General features: G+C 43.7%; 2 protein-coding genes across 8 annotated transcripts in view; one reads left to right on the top strand and one right to left on the bottom strand.

Annotated features, from left to right (window-relative positions):
* RNFT2 (ring finger protein, transmembrane 2) overlaps positions 1–17,277 on the bottom strand; it is a 32,623-nt gene extending 15,346 nt beyond the window's left edge. For 2 of the 5 annotated variants that reach the window (XM_074887188.1, XM_074887184.1), the window contains exons 1-7: positions 17,228–17,277; positions 16,548–16,735; positions 13,530–13,588; positions 10,306–10,784; positions 9,129–9,205; positions 7,466–7,566; positions 4,686–4,839 (exon numbers count right to left, since the gene is read on the bottom strand). In XM_074887188.1, coding sequence (XP_074743289.1) covers positions 4,686–4,839; positions 7,466–7,566; positions 9,129–9,205; positions 10,306–10,784; positions 13,530–13,588; positions 16,548–16,625 — 948 coding nt within the window. In that variant the 5' untranslated portion in view covers positions 16,626–16,735; positions 17,228–17,277. The other 3 variants (XM_074887186.1, XM_074887185.1, XM_074887187.1) reach the window with 3 other exon arrangements.
* Positions 17,278–17,326: 49 nt separating this feature from the next.
* Positions 17,327–19,285, top strand: part of SPRING1 (SREBF pathway regulator in golgi 1) — a 79,829-nt gene continuing 77,870 nt past the window's right edge. For all 3 annotated transcript variants that reach the window (XR_012631291.1, XR_012631290.1, XM_074887142.1), the window contains exons 1-2: positions 17,327–17,651; positions 18,258–18,414. Coding sequence is in view for 1 of the 3 variants with exons in the window: in XM_074887142.1 (XP_074743243.1) it covers positions 17,541–17,651; positions 18,258–18,414 (268 nt within the window). In the remaining 2 variants the exon portion in view is untranslated. The remainder of the gene's footprint in view (positions 17,652–18,257; positions 18,415–19,285) is intronic.

Raw genomic sequence — 19,285 nt, forward strand, 5'->3', positions numbered from 1 at the left:
CCCCCTTCCAAAGAAATTATGAGCCCAGCTGCTATTAAAACTTGTACTCAGCTTGATGTGCCCATTGCAGCTGATGGGGGAGGGACATCTTTAGCCACAGGTATGCCCCTTCCCACAAACTCCCCCTGATTGCAGAGGTGTGAGACTGGAGTCTGATGTTGGAGTTACCTTCCTTTTTCTGCTTTTCTCTCCTACTCACAAGCTCTTCTTTCCTTGCCTTCCAGCCTGATTGTAGTCTCACAGCTTCTCTTGGCACCTGTTTTCCAGGCTGGTTTGGAACCTGGAAAAGTCTGGGATTATCACAGACTACCAGGCTGGAAAGGACCTCAAGGATCATCTGGTCCAACATATCTTGGCAAAAGCACGGCCTAGACAAGATGGCCCAGCACCCTGCCCAGCGGAATCTTGAAAGTGTCCGATGTTGGGGAATCCACCACTTCCCTGGGGAGATTATTGCAGTGGCTGATTGTTCTCCTTGAGAAAAATCTTCCCCTTGTGTCCAATCGGAATCTCCCCAGGAGTAACTTGTACCCATTACCCCTTCTTTTCCACGTGTCTCCTTGTAAAAAGGGAGTCTCCATCTTCTTTGTAGCCACCCTTTAAATACTGGAACATGGTGATAAGGTCTGCCCTAAGCCTTCCCTTCCCAAGGCTGAACAAACCCAATTCTCTCAGCCTTTCCTCACAGGGAAGGCTTTCCAGTCCCTTGACCATCTTTGTGGCCCTTCTCTGGGCCCTCTCCAGCCTGGCCACAGCTTTTTTGTACAGCAGGGACCAAAACCAAGCACGGTATTCCAGGTGTGGCCTGGCAAGCGCCGAGTAGAGTGGGATGATGATTCTTTACCTCTGCTGGGGATGCCCTTGTTGATGCAGCCCAGCACCCTGTTGGCTTTCTTTGCTGCTGCAGCTCACTGCTCACTCATCTTGAGCTTGTTGTCCATAAGGACCCCCAGGCCCCTTTCCACAGCTTCTCCCCAGCCAGGTGGATCCCAGCCTCTGCTGCACTCCTGGATTATGTTTTCCCAGGTGCAAGACCTTACACTTGGCCTTGTTGAACTTCACAAGGTTCTCGTTAGCCCCCTCTTCCAGCCTATCCGGGTCTTCCTGCAGGGTGGCTCTCCCCTCCGCAGTGTCCCCTTCCCCACTCAGCTTGGTATCGTCAGCAAACGTCATCAGGGTACACTTGACCCATCACCCAGATCACTTATGAAGATACTGAACAGCGTTGGGCCCAATATCGATCCCTGGGGGACCCCACTTGTAACAGGTTGCCAGTTTGAAAAGGAGCCATTTCCCACCACCCTCTGGGTGGGGCCTGTCAGCCAGTTCCTCACCCACCCACAGACCACTTGGCTGGGCCGTAACACATCAGACTCTCTAGGAGGAAGCTGTGGGGAACCGTATCGAAAGCCTTGGAGAAATCCAGGCAGACAGTGCCCACTGCTCGCCCCAACACCTACTTTGTCGTAGAAGGCGATCAGGTTTGTCAAGTACAATTTGCCCTTGGTAAATCCCTCCTGGCTTTCCCCAATCACATCCTTCATTTGAGTTGTGATAACCCCCAGGAAGATTTGTTCCATAACTTTCCCAGGGACTGAAGTAAGACTGATGGGCCTATAACTTCCTGATTATTTTGTCAAATTTTTGATCCCCCCTCATTCTTTGGAGGGGTTGCTTGCAGAGATATTCCATTTCTGAGTTATTTAAGCTTGACGAACTCTGGCTAGCTGTATGCTGATAATACAGCAGTCCTCATGCTTCACACTTCAAGCACTCATGATCATGTTTACTGCCCTCTGTATTCTGATTGCAAAGACAAACTTCTTTTTCTGCCTCTTAATTTTAGGTTTTTTTTTCTCAGTTAAAGCATAAACTGATGCTATAAATCCAAGATGGTTCCTGACATCATCTTAAACCAAACGTTGCCCTTCCTGGGATAGGGCCGTACTAGGAATACACGACCCAGGTACTTTAGAGAACTGAGTGGTCTAGCTGAAATTTTTAATGTGTTCACTATTAAAATGAAAAGATGCATCTAACTGAGGTAAACAGAGTTTAGTACTATTCACTATTTTCACTAACGATCTTGATGGAACAGATTAGGCTTACCAAATGTGCAGCTGACACTAAACTGGGAAAGGCTGTAAACACACTGAAAATAAGGATTCTAATCCAAACTCATCTTGACAGACTGGAGAAATAGTCTGGAAAACAGGAGGGAGTGAAGACAGTCCAGAAGAGAATAATAAGATCTGGAATGAATGATCCTTGAGAAAAGGCTCAAAAAATTTCTGTTGTTCAGTTTACAGAGAAGACTGAGAGGAGCTATGAAGACTTTGATATGTAAAAGAAAGAAAAGAATCTGATCTTGCTCCAATCACAATGGACACAGAGAGGTAAGAGACTTAAAAGAAGGACATTCAGAGAAGATGCCTCGTACTAGAAAGGCTATGCAAGCATCAGTGAAAACCACAGAGTATTCAGAGAAGACTAGAATCTCAAGGAGCAGTATGAAAAGCCAGACTAGCTTTGGAAGTGCCTTAACTTCCAAAATGAGGAAAATCTGAAGAGCCTGCTCAGAGGTTGAGTACAGAATGATCAAAGTCCCTGATGTCCCACCCATGGGCAAGTTTTATCATCTATTATGGACTGTCTGCAGGAAGGTTCTGCAAGGAAGCTCAAGATTAAATACCTCTATCCCATTCACAGCTGTGCTGAACTTTATTCCTCACAGTGCAGCAATCTCCACTTCAGGCCCTGTATTATGGGGAGCTAGAGGCTGCTGTTCTGACTAGTTATATCGGCAGAAAAATTCTCAGTATATACATCTTGAAAAAAATCTTGTAGTTCTACTCGATGAGTTTAATTTATATTTCTCCAGCAGCTTCCTACCTGCTACTATTAAATGACAGCCGTCCAGACGTTCATAAACTACAAGCTAGGCCTCAAGCAGAAACACTACTACAAGCATATGGGGAGGAAAAGAATAACTTTGTATCTGGCAAGTATTAAGACAGCAGATAAGATAGCAGATTAAGATAAGAATGTAGTCAGAGTTAATGTGCCTAAAGTGCAATAGAACTGTTCTGACTCTGAAAAAGCTTCCATTTGCAAAAACTCATCTGAAAAAGAAGATGTGTCGCATTGTGCTGGCCTGTGAAAGTAAGCTGGATCATCAGGCTCAGGAACAGAGCTCAGCTATGTGGTTACCAATTACAATTTCTATGGCATCCTGGGGCTCTCTTGGAGCTCTCCCATCCCAGTTTGATCTTGCTTAATTTGTTACACCAGATCTCATCCCTGGTTGGCTTAATGGATGCAGTGTAGAGAGGGGGATAAAAATAAATCCAGATCCATAGTGGTAGGTAACAGCAGTCTCAGATGTCAAGGGACAGTGAGACCATCAACAACATCCTAAGACAAAAAGGGACTTAAAAAAAGTGAGAAATATTGCTATCCAGAAAAAGGTATTAAAAATGAAGCATCTGTGCTCTGAGTCATTATAGGCCCTTGACAGATGTGATCTTACCAGCCTCCCACTGTAGCTGCAAATAAAGACCCCTTCTCTTTCTTCTCTCCCGACAAGGATTAATGAGTACTTGGGATAGCTCTCAGACAAGCAAGCAAAGGCTGTGAACCTTTTCCAACACTGCAATTTATCTTGGGAAGACTATTCACATCACTTTTCCCTCCCTCCCCAGGCTGGATTATGCTCTGACCTAGCACATTAATCTCTCAAAATAAAATAATAATAATAGAAGAAGAAGGAAAAAAAAAGAGCTGGACAATTGCCAGAAATAAATTAATAACCATCTCGAATAGCCCTGCTGTGCAGGAACAAACTGCTCAACTCCCCTGCCACCCATGTCATTTGTAAGCAAAACTATTCCCAGTTTAGATATCCCCTTAAGTGCCCTGCCTGAGACTTTCAGCAATTAATGATAATATCTCGCATCTATATAGTGCCTTTCATCCCAACAGCTGCCAGAAAGTTTCTTTACCGAATGCAAATAATACACATTGCTAAATTTGCCACTGAAGTGTAGACACTACTAAGCGGAGGAAGAGGCAGCATGACAGAGCTGTAAGAGTAAAAAAATATGAAAAGGTATTTCAAGAGAGAAAAATCTAGTGAGAAAGTTTCAAAAGTTAGGCCTAGTCTACATATGATTTTATAAACATTTAAGTGTGTTAACCATTTAGTTAAAATACTTCTGCACCCGTGGTTAGAACTGGTGCTGTCTTGTGGCATCGGTAGCTTCAATTTAATACTGCTACATTTTTGACCCAAGTGGAAAGCCAAGGAGACAAGTACTTGCAATTTCTTTCCATTAAATGAAAAGATTTGTTCTTCTGAAATACCTATTTACAGAGATTACTCAGAAAATAAGACTCAGAACAAAGTCAACCAGAAAAGAGGTTATCTCACTGCTAGTACCTATTCCTTCTCAAGCAATGCTTACCTCTCTCTCTCTGGACTTTAATTACTTGGTGGTATTACTAAACCTTTGCTCAGGTCTGCGATGATTCAAAAACCAAAACTCACTACCCAGGTGACTTTCTGCCAAAGTTTTATAGATTTTATTATTTTTATTCTTCCACCCATATTTCATCCTGCAAACATATTGTAAAGGTATCAGATTATCAAAGACAAACATCTGTACATCAAGGAAAGAGACTCTTACCTTTGACTTGACAGCTAGGATGATCTTAGGCAGGGCAACAACTAGGCATTTCAGTGCAATGGTGAGGTACTTCAGCACAAAGTCTGCGATCCCCACAATCCACATCAGGTCAAAGAAGTCCAGCCTCTCAAGGTTGGGTTTCAGAAATATAAGGCTGAAAGGCATGACACCAAGGCTCAAGTACCAGATGAGGAGAACTTCACTTAAGCTTCTTGATACCAGCTGTATCCACTGCTGGCTAGAAAAATGCCTAGAAACTCCACTGAACTTCAGTGAAGTTCTCAAGGGCAACAGGAATAAGACATGCAAATTAGTCCTGTGGTTCCTGTGGACCTCTTGACTTTGTCTGTTCTTGCCCATTTCTACTGAGGTCAGCAGGTTTCCCACTATCAGAAAACAGGACACATACATGTACAAACTCTGTTTTGGAAGCCTGCAATCTCCATAACCTGCAATTCACACTGTGAAAGAGCCTTTGGCCTAATGACAGTGCCTTTAGCCCACAGGCTTGCTCTATCAGATCTGATTGTAAAAGCTTATCCTTCGAAGTCCAAGTCAGCAGTAGTTATGATTCCTTGGGCAAGTCGTGGTCAGGTCAAGACCACTAAGTCCCCCGAGGCGGGCTTGCCACGGGGGCAGCAGTCTCTAAAGCTACTTGTGCCTGTGAAACAAACTGGTGACAAAGGAAGCACTGTATTCAAGACATGGCAGAAAGGTCAGAATTTCAGGTGTGTCATGCTCTGACAGCAGCCTGACACTGTCTGAAGCAGAACAAGAGCTGGGCTGTGTTAATTAGCAACTCTTACCTGAACCAAAGATCCAAAAAGGTAGTGCCCCTTACGTAATGTTATTGACTTGGCTGAACATTTGCTCTTTAAAGAAGGGGAGTTCAGGACAGCAGAACGTCATATAGCAATGAGCAGGAGCTACTGCCCTGAGTGGCAATGAGCACTGGACCCTACTCAGACTGAAAAACCAGGATTTGTCTTCAGGATATTCACCTACTAAAGTGTCATGGTAGAAAGCAAAAACTTAACCAAAAAAAAAAAAGCAAACGTAAAATAACCAACCCAGAATGAAAAGCCTGAACATGAATTTAAAATACTCACAACACTGGCACAGCACAACAGGTAAAATTACATCCTAAAAACAGAAACAGAATCAGAGACTTTACTACTATTCATGCACTAGAAACAAGCAAATAGTAAATAAATCAGGAAATGAAAAATAAGCCAGAAAGAAACCGAAGCAGCTATTTCTAATTTCACAAGCCTGCCTTGTGAATAGCCACAGGTCCCCACACAGCAAGCAGCAGATACACTAGCCCAAGCATGACGCAGCAGGCACCACTACAACACTCACAGGAATGGGGCTTTTCAGTGAAGCTGCTGCCCAGTCTGTTCACTGTTAATAAAAAACCACGCCCTAAACAGTGTGTAGGATGGCCTCAGTCTGCTGAAACCCCTTTATTTTAGATGATCTAGCTTTTATTTTAAACTAGTCCTATTCATGCTTTTAACCTTAACCACCTCCTTAGAGACACATTGTTTTCCCATGGTGCAAACAGATTTCTTCTTAATGCTTTCACTCCTTTCTGCCATACTTGTTTCTTCTCTTCCATTTCCTCCCACAAGCCCTACACGGAGTATCCCATGGCTTGCCATCTACATTTGGACCCACACATACAAGCCTTCTCATCTCTCCCCCTTTCTAGAAGCATTTACATACACAGCTTGCCACTGATCAAACCTAAATACATTAGGGGCAATTCAAAGGATACCAGGGTTGTGGGCAGACCTTGACTCTTCCACTGTATAGACAGTATTGGTGGGAAGAAGCAGGGAAACAATTAAATAAATGACAGAAAAAACATACCCAAGAGCCATCTAGCCATAACCTCACTGATGCACATTACACACGATGTATTTTCAGTCTGAAGTTCTAAGTCTCATTCAGTGGGACAAATAAAATTTTCATTGGGAAGATAATTCACACAGTTTTAGCTACTAATATCAAAACTACTTTCTCAAGTAACTAGGTTTGATATTGCTCCATTTCTTCCTGTTTATTCTATGATCATCCCCTTGCTTAAGTTCGGTATCTTTGGTTCCTATCTGTCATTTAATCTCTGCTTTATAATAAGGAGGGATAGTACTGAACCAAATCCATGGGTACTAACTCTTCTGTATTTGAGAATCACTTTAGTCAGAATTTGAAAGTGGAGGCTATCTTGATTACCTCACATACAAATGCTTCCAAGCCCTGAGGACGCTGAAGTAAAAACACTACTATTTCCTCTCCAGTTCATCTCCTGTAATAGACTCCAAGCTTGACAGACTGAAGAGAAAAGAAAACATTATAGCAAGAGGAAAATCAGTGGGTCAATTTCTTATCTGCTTCCACCACCTGCTCTTTATGTTCAGTCACAGCAGTCAGAATGGAAATTCTCAAGTCCCACTATAAAAAAGTAGCCACCCTGCTTTGATACATAAGAAAATTGCAAGTGTGCATGTTTCAAGCAGCAACACTGTAGTATATCACCACACCTGGCTCATTTAGACCCTGGTTATGTCATTTATTGATAGCAGCACAGCCAGCTGGTAGATGCGACACACACATTCTTTTCCTCCACTGAAAGGCATTACAAAGAAGTAACAAAGACAACAGATACCTGAAGTATGCACACTTCCTCCACAAGTGTGGGGAAAAGTGGGCTTCCCTCTTTTCTTCCCTTACAATTATCACCTGCTTCCATCATGTACAATGTAAATTTTGCCCACCTGTTGTACAGCTGCTGAGAGCTGAATGTGTAAAGCAAGTACAAGGTGTTTCCAGTGAGAAAGGCCAGGATCCAGAAGACAACCAACACTGATCTCTTTTCCTGAGTAAGAAAAAGAAGCAGAGAAGATAAATTCAAAGTCTCAGGTGTGGCGCTGAGCCTTCGACTGCTGAAAAATGCACGACCAACCCAAGGAACACAAATACACAACTAAGTGTTCAGTAATTAGTTTATTTACATAGGACTAAGACTCAGAAATAGGCTCCTAGGTAAAGACATATATAAACACAAGGAGAAATGGCTCTCACTCAGCTAACCTTTTCAAATAAAGCGACCTCAGGGAAATTAATTGAAATACACTTGTGACGATGACAGCCTTACTTGCTGAACTCAATTTTCAAAGTTGGGATCTTTCTTGGGACATCTGAATTCTCCCGATATTTAAAATGCAGTTTGACAAGCAGATTAGAAAAAAAAAGTTAGTTCCATATGTTGTCCTATAATTCTGAGCTGTCACCTGTTTGGAATGACACTTAATCAAAGGGGTGTTTTACAGATAGATCCACAGCCACTTAGAAGAAGGCTTATCTAAATCAAATATAACATAACCCATCACTACATGCAGCACATATGAATGTTATCTGAATGCATGGAGGTTCTAGAACACGCATTTTTGATTGAAGAAATAATTAAAGGTCAAAGAAGTGCAAACTTTGCATTTCAGAAGACATGGAACACTATAGATGGAAGCTGGATGGCAGAAGGTCTTGGCCTGGGTCTTGGCCCAGTGTAATTTTGGAGACTAAATTTTACTCCTGGGAGGAAAAAAGCCAGCATTTTCCTTTGAGCTGATTTATTAAGAAAACAGCTCTTTGTAGCTATTCAACAGCCAGGGATGTAAGGTTGAGATTTAAAGCAGGCGGATTAAGGGGCACACTGCTGGAAAGACAGAGGTGCAAAGTGCAAGGCAACAGCAATCTATTACATGATTGTGCAATTTCTCTGTTCATTCAGCACTGTATCGCATTTATTCCACTGCTGGTTGCTATAAGTACACACTTGTGCCACCCATGTAAATTTTACAAAAAAGCAATTCTAGTCTTGTGCTTTTAGTGCTATTGAAGTATTGTGCTGACGCTGAAGATCGTAAGACCTGAAGAGATCTGCTGGTTTCTTTATATTCTAAGCATAATATCAACAGAGCATTATAAAGATGCTAACAAGCAATACAGAATCCTTCAGCCAAACATCTCAAAACATTATCTAAATGCTAATAAATTAAATCTCATCATTAACTAGTGAAATAGGTTTCAGCACCTCTGGTGTGCATAATAGGAAACTAAGGTGCAGAGAAGTGCTTGAAGACGCACTGCCAGTGAGTGACAGAGCCAGAAGCAGATTACAGTATCGCTGACCTTTCCTCTCTTTGTTTTATTATGCCACAGTTTCACAAAAGAGTGGGATAGAAACTGTGGGAGAGCATCAGTGGGGAGAAGTAGCAAGAGGAAGTGAGGATTATGGCACAGTACTCTTATTCTGACAGATCTGTATACATATAATGGCATTCAGCCCTACACTGCAAAAGAAAGTTCAACACAGACACTGCTTTGTACACAAAGAGTGATGCTGCCTGGGAACATAAGAGAGTCAGATGCTGTACTCACCTTCAGAGCAACCTGCTCTCGGAGCGTTGAGTTGGCGTACGCGAATGTGCTGGCCATACCAATGCACACGGCAATCCCTGCAGGGGAAGACACTCAAAGTGTGTAAGGCTTCAGTCCTAAGCCATTTGATGTCAGCATCACAAGCTTAGAAAAAAATTGAGTGGGTGATATTCTGGATGCACTGGGAATTAAAATATACAGGTGACTAAGACAGGGTGGTCTCGACTCATATAAAGTTCAAAATCAAGCTAAATTAAAATGAAGCTACTGCAGTGAGCACTCGCCACTCAGCCCAATACAGACACTTTGTCCTAATGTCAGGTTCTGTGCTGAAGGAGAACGAAGTGCTGCAAGCTGTGGCTGCATCGTGCAAACAGAACTCAGCTAGATGACAATACGACAACAGCAGTTCAGAAGCTCATGGAGGACAGGGCACACTGTCAAAACCACGCAGAATATCAGGTCCAAAGAGCGAGATGTTGCAGACATGAATCAATACCTGGTTTTGGGAATACTGGCAGAGCTGTAAGTGGACTAAACTCAAGCATTATTGGCTTCCCTGTGATGATAATTGCAGCATACTACTCCCAGAATGAGTAAGGATCCTCAGACATGCCACACATACAATTAGTAAGAGCAGGATTAGATGAATAGGTTTTACATGACCACTGAGGGCCTGAAATACCCAAGTACCATTAAAGAAACCTGGATAGACATAATCTTTAGGGAACTCTGAAGATCTTGACAGTAAGACGTAACTGGTGATGCTGTTTGGCTTGATTTCACAACTACCAACCCTTCTGTGCTACAGAGAAGCCTTTGCTAGTCACTAGTCTAAGCTCTCCCCATTTCTCCTAGAGAGAGGTCTGAGGGAGAAGCCTTGGAAACATCCTCAGACCCTACAGAAATGTCAGGGAGAGATTAGGAAAAGGAACAGAACTGGTCTCCCACAGGTCAGGAGAGGAAACAGATGGGACTGACACAGATGAAAACAGCTCGGACTGAATAGTGGGCTGAATTTATTAGATGCATTATCCCATGCATTTGAATATGTCCCCTTCATGCTAGACTACCTCTAGACACTGTCACGCAGATAAATGTACCAGACATCACAGCATGATAAAGTTTCCTAACCACTCTCTAATACACTTACAATCCGAAACGGATAGATGCTTACCAAGCTTGTGCTGGAAACAAACTTTAGCCAGGAGGATCAAGATGAAGGGAAGCCCCTTCTGCAGCCAACCTATCACAGCTTTTAACTCTGAAAGAGCTGGGGCTGGAGTTCCAGCTTGGTCGTCACTGCCTTCCTCAGCATGCCCATGGCGGTCACCTCCTGCCATATGCAGTAGAGATGAACCCCGGTGATGGCCATGGTGGAAATGATGGGATGACTGCCGGTGGTGAAACGGGGCTCCTTCTGTGCGGCTGGTCCCTTCCTCCCGTGGGGCTGGCATCTGAATGAATACTTCCCCACCTCCTGCTGAAGAGCCCAGAACCAAACCTGACTGGAATGGTGTGGCTGTGATGGTGCCTGACGGGATACCTGCCAGGCCTGAGAACAGCTGTTGTGGTGAGGAAGCTTCAGCCTTCAGACTTTCAAAAACTCCACTTTCATCCACGCTGGTTTCAGAACTGACTGTTTGGCTCCGGTTTCTGCAGCGGACAGAGAACAGAGAAAGGTGATTAAACAAAAATGAGTGCCACAGAACCTCTCAGTCTTTTAGCCCAATCCTGACTGTAGTCATTTAAGAGTTCCTCACAGACGATCAGAATACCTACATCTTCAGATGACAGTGCTCTTCCCTCTATTCACTCTTGGAAAGTCACAGTTTCAGAACTAGAGGCCAATAACCAGACTCCTAAGATAAGATCAGAGTACTTCTAAAGAACTGATCAAAATGCACCAGTCCCTTCATCTAAGGAACAGAGTTCCCAAACACCCCCTTTACTTTTGGAGGAACCAAAGAAATAACACATCCGACACCAAATTCAACGTCTTCTATAATGATTTTAATATTTAAAGAAAAACATACAAAACCTCATGTAACTTGACACAGCACAACCAAGGCAGGTCACACAATGTAATCAAGCTAACTCAAAGAAATGACCTACCCCCAAAATCTTCTGGTTTTATTTAGGGATGATCACTACTTTTGATGAGTAACACCAAGAGACAGAGGCAACCAGGAAGAGAAGCATTGAGAGCTGCTTGTGTGTCCCTAACCCAACAAATATTATAAGTGAAGGATGATCTCATGGGTCAAGAGAAATTGTTTTATTTTTATATTCTCAGCCAGTTGGACATGGATGTACCCAAATTACCGGGCACTGGACAGAATTAGATCTGGCACTGATTCTTTCCTGAGCCTGTTGGATTATAGCCAGATTCCAAAGAGAAACTCTTAAATATCTTCATCCTAATATCAAAAGAAAATAGGATTTCTTCACCTGAACTCAATACTGTGTACTGAAAGGAATACATGTAAAGTTTAGGTGATGGTAACAAGTAGAACAATCATCAGGCAGTAAACGCCTGGCAGACCGCAAATGCCTCTCTAACTTGCAAAAGGAGAGTAAAGAATAAATAAAGCTCAGCAAGAGGCAAAGCCCACAAATAAGGAGTGTTGCAGAGCTTCGGTCTCTCTTGATTTTAATCCTTGGAGATCTCCAGCTTTAGAAATAGTGGTCACAAGCTGAGACAGAACACGCAGGCACACACAGGGCCCTTAACCCTCTCTCTCCCATGGGTTCACAAGCCTCCCCAGGCATCTAGCACTGCCTTTCATCTCACTCTGGAGAGAGCTTCAAACCTCGCTGGGCTTACCTTCCCACTAAGTAAACTCCTAATAAGGCTTTTTATAGCTACACCCCATTCCCAATGTCTCTCCACAGGCTCCAGCAAGGAATCAAGTCAACAAGACACTGCACACCTCTTTTTGGTTCAAAATATTTGTCAACCAGGTCTTGGATTTTATACCTAACGTTACAATTCAGGGATGTATACACAAGACGGGGACATAATGTGACAGTACTTACGTCTGGGAACATAACAAACAAATTGGGTGGAACACGGTGTTACAGATAAAGACACAAACATCGTTTGGAACAATACTACCAGGATACATGACCATGCTTTCAGCAGGAAGGAATTAATCAGGGACATATTTAAAAACAAATGAACAAGGATGAAACTGTGAGTCTGCTGAAGTTAACAAAGTGAAGGCCAGTGGCAACAGCATTTCATTCTACAGTTAGAAAACCCTCAGCCTATGTTACTGACAATATGTATTTACCCTGTTAAAAAACAGAAGCATTTATAAAAACCAATTGACATTACTTTGCTTATCTTTTGCACTCAATAATAGACACCTATCATGAACATATTTTAACTGTTCAAGCAGATCCTGAAGCACCTTACAAGTTTGTACAGACTCAGAGAGCTCTACACTGCAGATGAGAGGGCCTACACAACATCTTGTGTGCCTGTCAAGCCCCAGTCTTGCCTGCTGATATAAAACCCACAGACTGCGCTGAAGCTTGGGCAGCACCATGCAGAAAAAGTTGAAGATGGATTTCTTTTCCCCTGAAATTAAGAATGGTACCATGCTAGAAGTGGTCACGACATCAAGGTCCATCTCTACTTGAAAAACTACCAAGAAATACTTAGTAACGATCTTTTACTTACAATCTCAGCTCAGCCAGAACAATGAAATTTGTTAGTTCCATCTTTGTCTTAATTAGATTAGTTTCTTTAGGAAAAAAAAAAAAAAAAGTCAAGCTCTAACCCTGGGAAAGCACAAGGGAATATTTAGTACCAGAACAACAACAGCAGCAAGCCTCCCTTGCTGATGTTATAATTACAGAAATGAATTAAGAGGTATTCTACTTCTAAATATTCACACACATGAAGCTAGATACAGATTCTGGGATGATGTAAAGATCACCCAAACTCTATAAGTCATCGCAGTTGGGAGCTTCAGACCAGCAGACTTTTTAAACACTTTAATATCAGAAGTATAAATGGCCCCTGTTTGTACAGATTGATCCTTTCAGATTGGTAGCGCTCAGGATCCCCACAGGGCTATGCCATGAATTGCTCTTCTAGAGCTCCAAAACGCCCTGCCTATGCTAAGCCAACCGTCTCCATATGCACCATACTGGATCATGAAACCTCAAACACTGTAGCTGGTAGCAGTCAATAACTGACATGAAGGGGAGAAGTAAATCTGTCTCTAAACTCTCTAAACCTGAGCAGAAAGCCTGGCCACACTACCTGCACAGCAAATACTTGCTTTTCTCAGTTTTGAGCTTTCGTCTTCTAAAACACACCATACACTTAAATCAGAATATTCCCCTCCAGAGAGGAAAATGGAGGAAGAAAGAAGGAAAAAGATTTACCTTTCAGGAGGAACGTTGTCAGTGTTGCTGCTATGCCGTCTCTGCATTTTCCTCAAAACCTTAAAACACAACACGCTCAACATTAACGTTGTAGGTCAACAGATCCCAGTGTGACTACTAACAAAGGCCCACAGAGTCAGAGGGTTGTGAAACCCATTCAGCTAGTGACATGGCTGGCATAAATCATTTGCTTCTCTGAAAGAGCACCTCAGGCTTGCCTTCCTGTCTTAGTACACTTGAGAAGAAACAACTTTCAACTGGCAAATGGAAGCACATGTACACAGGTCTCCAGGCAGGGCAGGAACTAGTGAGCTCCCCTTTGGCAGTGTGTGGCAGTCACACGGAGCCTACAGCTGTGTGACGACATGTTCTGATAAAGAATGTCACGACAACGAAGAGAAGAGCTCTCGATGTGACATGTGAGTCGGCATACGCTCTCTGGACATGAAATGCCTTCTTCCTCTTCTGAAGAAACTTGCTTTGTAAAGCAAAACTGAGAGGGAGGGAAAAAAGAAAATGTATAAACATCTGTTATGAAAAAATACAATCAGATTCTTTTAAATAAGCAAACCGTTCCTTTTAGACCACAAAAATGCCATTAGCAAACTCCGCACAGTGGTCATAAATAATATGCACATGTGCAAAAGGTCACATGTTCCTGCTCCACTCATTCTGGAATTGTCAGCATAAATAAACTAAGGTCTGGAGCAGGAAATGAAAAAGCATTGAAACTGTATTACAGAATCAGCTAGGTTGGAGAAGACCTTGAAGATCCCCCAGTCCAACCACGAACCTCACAGTGACCGTTCTCAACTCCACCAGATCCCTCAGCGCTGGGTCAACCCGACTCTTCAACCCCTCCAGGGATGGGGACTCCCCCCCTGCCCTGGGCAGCCCCTTCCAACGCCCAACAACCCCTTCTGGAAAGAAATCCTTCCTAAGAGCCAGTCTATTAACTTCAGGACCTTTTTCTAGACCAAGGAGAGAAGTTCTTCAGTTACTTAAATCTCTGTTTCCAAGTGTTTAATTTTAAGGGAACAACCTCAAACACATTACACCGTTTAAAAATAAAGTTAATTCAAAAGCAAAGAAGAACACATAATCATCACCATCATCAAGGCACAGCACAGAGTACCTGGCAAACAGGCGTACACTGCTTAATGTTATATTAGTTATATAGAACCTGTGGAATGGGCTATTTTTGCAAGTGATTTGTCCAGGTTCCCACAGGCATTTCACAGAAGATTTAGAGAGACATCCTTTAAATATAGAAGTCTGATCCTACTCAGCCCTAGACTCTGATAGCTATATAATAAATAAATGTAAATAATGTATACTATTTACATAAATAATGTATATAAACGTATAAATGTATAAATTTATACATAAACACATAAATGTATAAATTTACACATAAACGTATAAATGTATATAACAAATAAAATGTAAAGGGCTCTAAATACTTTTGAGCATCTGAAGTTAACTTCATACTGCATGAATATATGTAAATATATGTGTAGCCCTACACATACAGAATATATGTAAATAAATGTGGGCCTTCTGTAAAGGCACAATGGCTCTGAGAACATTTCCCAGCTGTCTGTAGGCAGAGATATGGCAGCTGAGAAGTAGAAAATACAGATTTTTTTTCCCCCCTATATTTTCACCTGTTTATTCACATTCTTTACTTTCAGTGACCCACTAGCCCATGCAGAATTGCATTAAATTCAAATGTTATCCCTTAATAAAGCCCAAATCATGCAGTTCACAGCGCATAAACAGGCAGTTGTGTTTACCACATACACCTGCCCAGAAGACAAGTTACAAAACAGTGAAAGAAGAAAGGGTATTTCAGTTAAATCACACATATAACTGTACTGAACGTGTAAGAAGATGAGATTAAAAAAGTTAACATTTACAAAAAAGAGAAAGACTCTTGGTTTGTAACATCCAGCCTTGAAGAACCCCATCAAGTTGGCTGAACTGAGACAACACTGGATTTGAGTCATCACTGATAGAGAACACGGAGGTTTTAGTGAGATGCCAACTTTGGACGTCCCCTTGACAGCTAATATAAATACACAAATACCTATCTAAATAAATTTTGGAATAATGATACATGGCAGGAAAAACACAGCTTTTAACACATTTTATGGAGAGGATGCAGAAAGCCATCATAAGTACCAGAAATCTAATTCTAACCAAAATTTTCTGATACCCTAAGTTACCAACACTCTCTTAACTACAAATTTGGTCTTGTAACTCCCAGCAGGTTTTTAATCTCTGGCTATACGTTTCAATTTGTGTTGTGTTTTATGGGGTCAAAATTAGTTTTCTAAGGATGTGTAAGTTTTTGACATTAAAAAAAGATGTATTAGGGTTTGTTTTTCCCAGATTTTTTAAAATGCATTTGTAGTAACAACACTTAGTACTCCAGGAATCTTTTACGCTTTCCCTGCAGTAAATGTTATTTAATCCTAACCTGACAGTATCTCTGTCAACTTAATATGTAACATTATCCTCTTTTAAACCAAAACAGTAATTACGATATGATGAAAAGGCCAAGACAGGCTGACCTATGTAGGCAGAGCTGTCCTACCTGTGAACAGCTTTGGGACCAGTGCTTATAAAGAAATCTGTCCATCTTCCCATGCTACAAGCTGAGAGCTAGTCAGTGTGAAGATAACTTTGACACTTGGAAAATCCTCCACTCTCTTCTAGACCACTAGAAGTCTACTAGATTGCAACATGGGGTGAAAACACATTCCAAAATGATGTATGGGGAGACGCTTTTTCTTTTGGCATCAACCATGAAGGGGACGGTGACATGAGTGCCAAGTACTAAAGATGCGGGACTTCATGAGATATAATCATCTGTTGTGCTCAGAGTCCTAAAGATTTAAGATAAATTTAAATGGACTTTGTTCTAAAAGACACTCGGCTTTAATACCAATTGGTTCTGCCTTTTCCAGATTAGGGGTTTTCATCTTGCAACACTTGGACATTTTTTAGCAGTACCTGAACAACAGGTTTAACCAGAGGTGCAAGGTGCCACGGTGGGAGAGAGGGAAGCTCAAGAAGGTGCAGACATCTCATACACGGAGTCCTTCAGATAATCCAAGGTGGTCCAAATTTCAAACTCATCACAGGTCCTCCAAGCTGGATGATCGCAAAGCACCTGGACCACAGTGCTGAAACCAGCGCATCTGTAAGAAGCACACGCACAGAGTCATTTTCATCACAGCACAGCGAGTTTCACCTCCTCATCTCCTTGGGAAAGACAGAGAGAAGCAGGAACCTTGGTGCTTGAACCCTTGCATGCGTGCATGATCCAACAAGGCCATTTTCCTCCGGGACTAGCACCTGCAGCCCTGCTCACTGCACAGGCACTCGCTGGGCTGTACTCTGCCTTCGTGTGCATACACACCCTCACCCCCACGTGGGTGCGTTATAAATAAATATCTACAGCAGCGTATTTCTATAAACACGCACACATATGCAGATATATATCTATAAATACAGCTATATACATAGACACATATATATATACACACACAGACATTTCTCATTAGGTCGGGGAAGGAGATTCCCGCCGGACGCCCCGGAGAGGGCGGGAGCAAGCCGGGCCTAAGGAGCAAGCCGGGCCTAGGGAGGCGCCGGCCCGGCCCTGCCCCGCCGCCGCGGCCCGCCGTACCTACCCGTGCGGCCGCGGTGCCGAGCACCGCCCCCGCCCGACGCGGCCGCCCCCCCGCCCCGCGCACGCACCGCCGCGGCTTCCGCCTCCCCCGCCCCGCGGCCGGCGGAAGCGGTTGGGCCGCGCTCCCTGGGCGGGAGGCCGGGCCCGGGGACGGCGCGCCCGCCCGCCCGTCCTCCCATCCTCCGCCGGAGCCGGTGATGCCGGTGCTCGGGCAGCGCTGCCCCCGCCGTTCCTCTCGCTCCCTGCGGCGGGCGAGCGCGGCGGCGGCGGGGGGGGGCTGAGGGCCCAGCCCGCAGCCCCGGGGCCGCGCCGCCATGGTGCCCTGGGGAGCGGTGCTGTGGCGGCGGCTGCTGAGGAAGCGCTGGGTGCTCGGCGTCGTCTTCGGGCTCTCCCTCGTCTACTTCCTCACCAGCACCTTCAAGCAGGTCAGTGCCCGCCCCGGAGCCCCGTCCCGCCGGCGGGAGGTGCGGGCTGGATTAGAACATGCCTTATCCCAGGGTAACTGCTGTTCTTCAGGTGCTGTCGCTGAGCTTCTGGGATACGTTCCTGTAAGAATTACATCGTAATTATTAAATGAAGACAAGAGTTAAAAAAGTCACGTCGGATACTCTGGCTGACAGCAGTAGTGTTTTGAACCAAGACTGGAAAAAAAACGCTCAAAGGGACTGTTGTAATAGCTCTTGTGGACTATAATTCTGCTAGCAAAGAATTTATAAAAGAGAAATATTGTGCCTATAGTTATTTAATATAATATAGGCTACTTCTGTGGTTGTAGTGACTGAGTTCAGCTGTGTTAGTTGATCCTTCAGTGAACCTGCATACCCCCGTTTTACTGGGTTATGTTGCTTTCCTGCTGTGTGTAGCAAAAAGTAAGCTGCTGCATGTAGTGTGTTGCTTACTCCGTTGACACTGGAGTTTCCTGTGCTGTGGAGTTCACAACTACCAGGCGTTTTCAATTGTGGGGAAAGCACATGGATTGGAATGGCAGAAGGAACTTGTATGTTTAGTTGCATAACTGTCTTTCCTTGCAGGAAGAGAGGACGGTGAGAGATCGAAATCTCCTCCAAGTGCAAGAGCACGAGCAGCCGATCATGTGGAAGGTGAAGTTCAGTTCGGGAAACAGCAGTCAGCTGAGTAACCAGTGCAGGAATTCTGTGCAGGGGAAGCTCCTCATTACAGATGAACTGGGTATACTTGATACTAAGAATTTACTCCGCATATTGCAGTGTTGAATGCTGCTTTGCCTGTCTGGTTGTTATGGCACTTCCACGTAACAACTGCTCCTTATTAAGGTGTTTTTACTGCACAACCTCAGCTGTTGGTGCTTCATCCCCAGGCTGGGTTCATTTTGGCATGGCTGCAGACACAGCTGATGTGATCTGTGCACAGCAGGCTTGGGTCCAGCCAGGCTCGGCTCAGGCACAGGGCCTTAGGAGCACGGCTGTACTGTTTCCAGGGCTACCAAGGCTTCCAGTTACCTTTGCACAGAGCTCAGATGTTAGGTCCCGCTCAGTTTAGTGTGGTCCTTGCAGAGCTGTCTCCCTGCAGCGTGTTCCTGCTGTCAGGCACGTTAGGAGAGTAATCAGGGACACCTGATGGGCCTTGTGTGGAGGCAGCTCAGGGCGGGCACAACTGGTGTGCTGTCACAGTTAACAACCTCATCTGACCCTTGTAGACCCAAGGACGTTTCTCATAGGTTCTCAGATAAACCACTTGTTTTAAGTGTATGGAGCTTTTCCTGCCCTGCACATACGCTTTTCCAGTGTGTGTGTTGCGCAGGTACCGGACCTTCCTTGACCAGAGACCAAGGCTGTAGAAAATCCACCACGTCTTTTGTGATTAGCATTAGTGTTAAATTTAGCTCTGCCTGAATTATGCTTACTGCTGATTCACTGAGGTCTCTCAAATCACAGAGATCTTTGGTCTGACACTGTGGTGGTACAGTTTCCATAAGGATGTACGCTGTGGTTCTATACTATTAAGGATTCTGCCTAACAATGAATATTACAGCTATCCTGCGGGGATACATCTAAGTCTCTTTATACTGAACTGTAAAGAG

The sequence above is a fragment of the Strix uralensis genome, chromosome 17 (genome assembly GCF_047716275.1).
Source record: "Strix uralensis isolate ZFMK-TIS-50842 chromosome 17, bStrUra1, whole genome shotgun sequence".
Taxonomy (NCBI): domain Eukaryota; kingdom Metazoa; phylum Chordata; class Aves; order Strigiformes; family Strigidae; genus Strix; species Strix uralensis.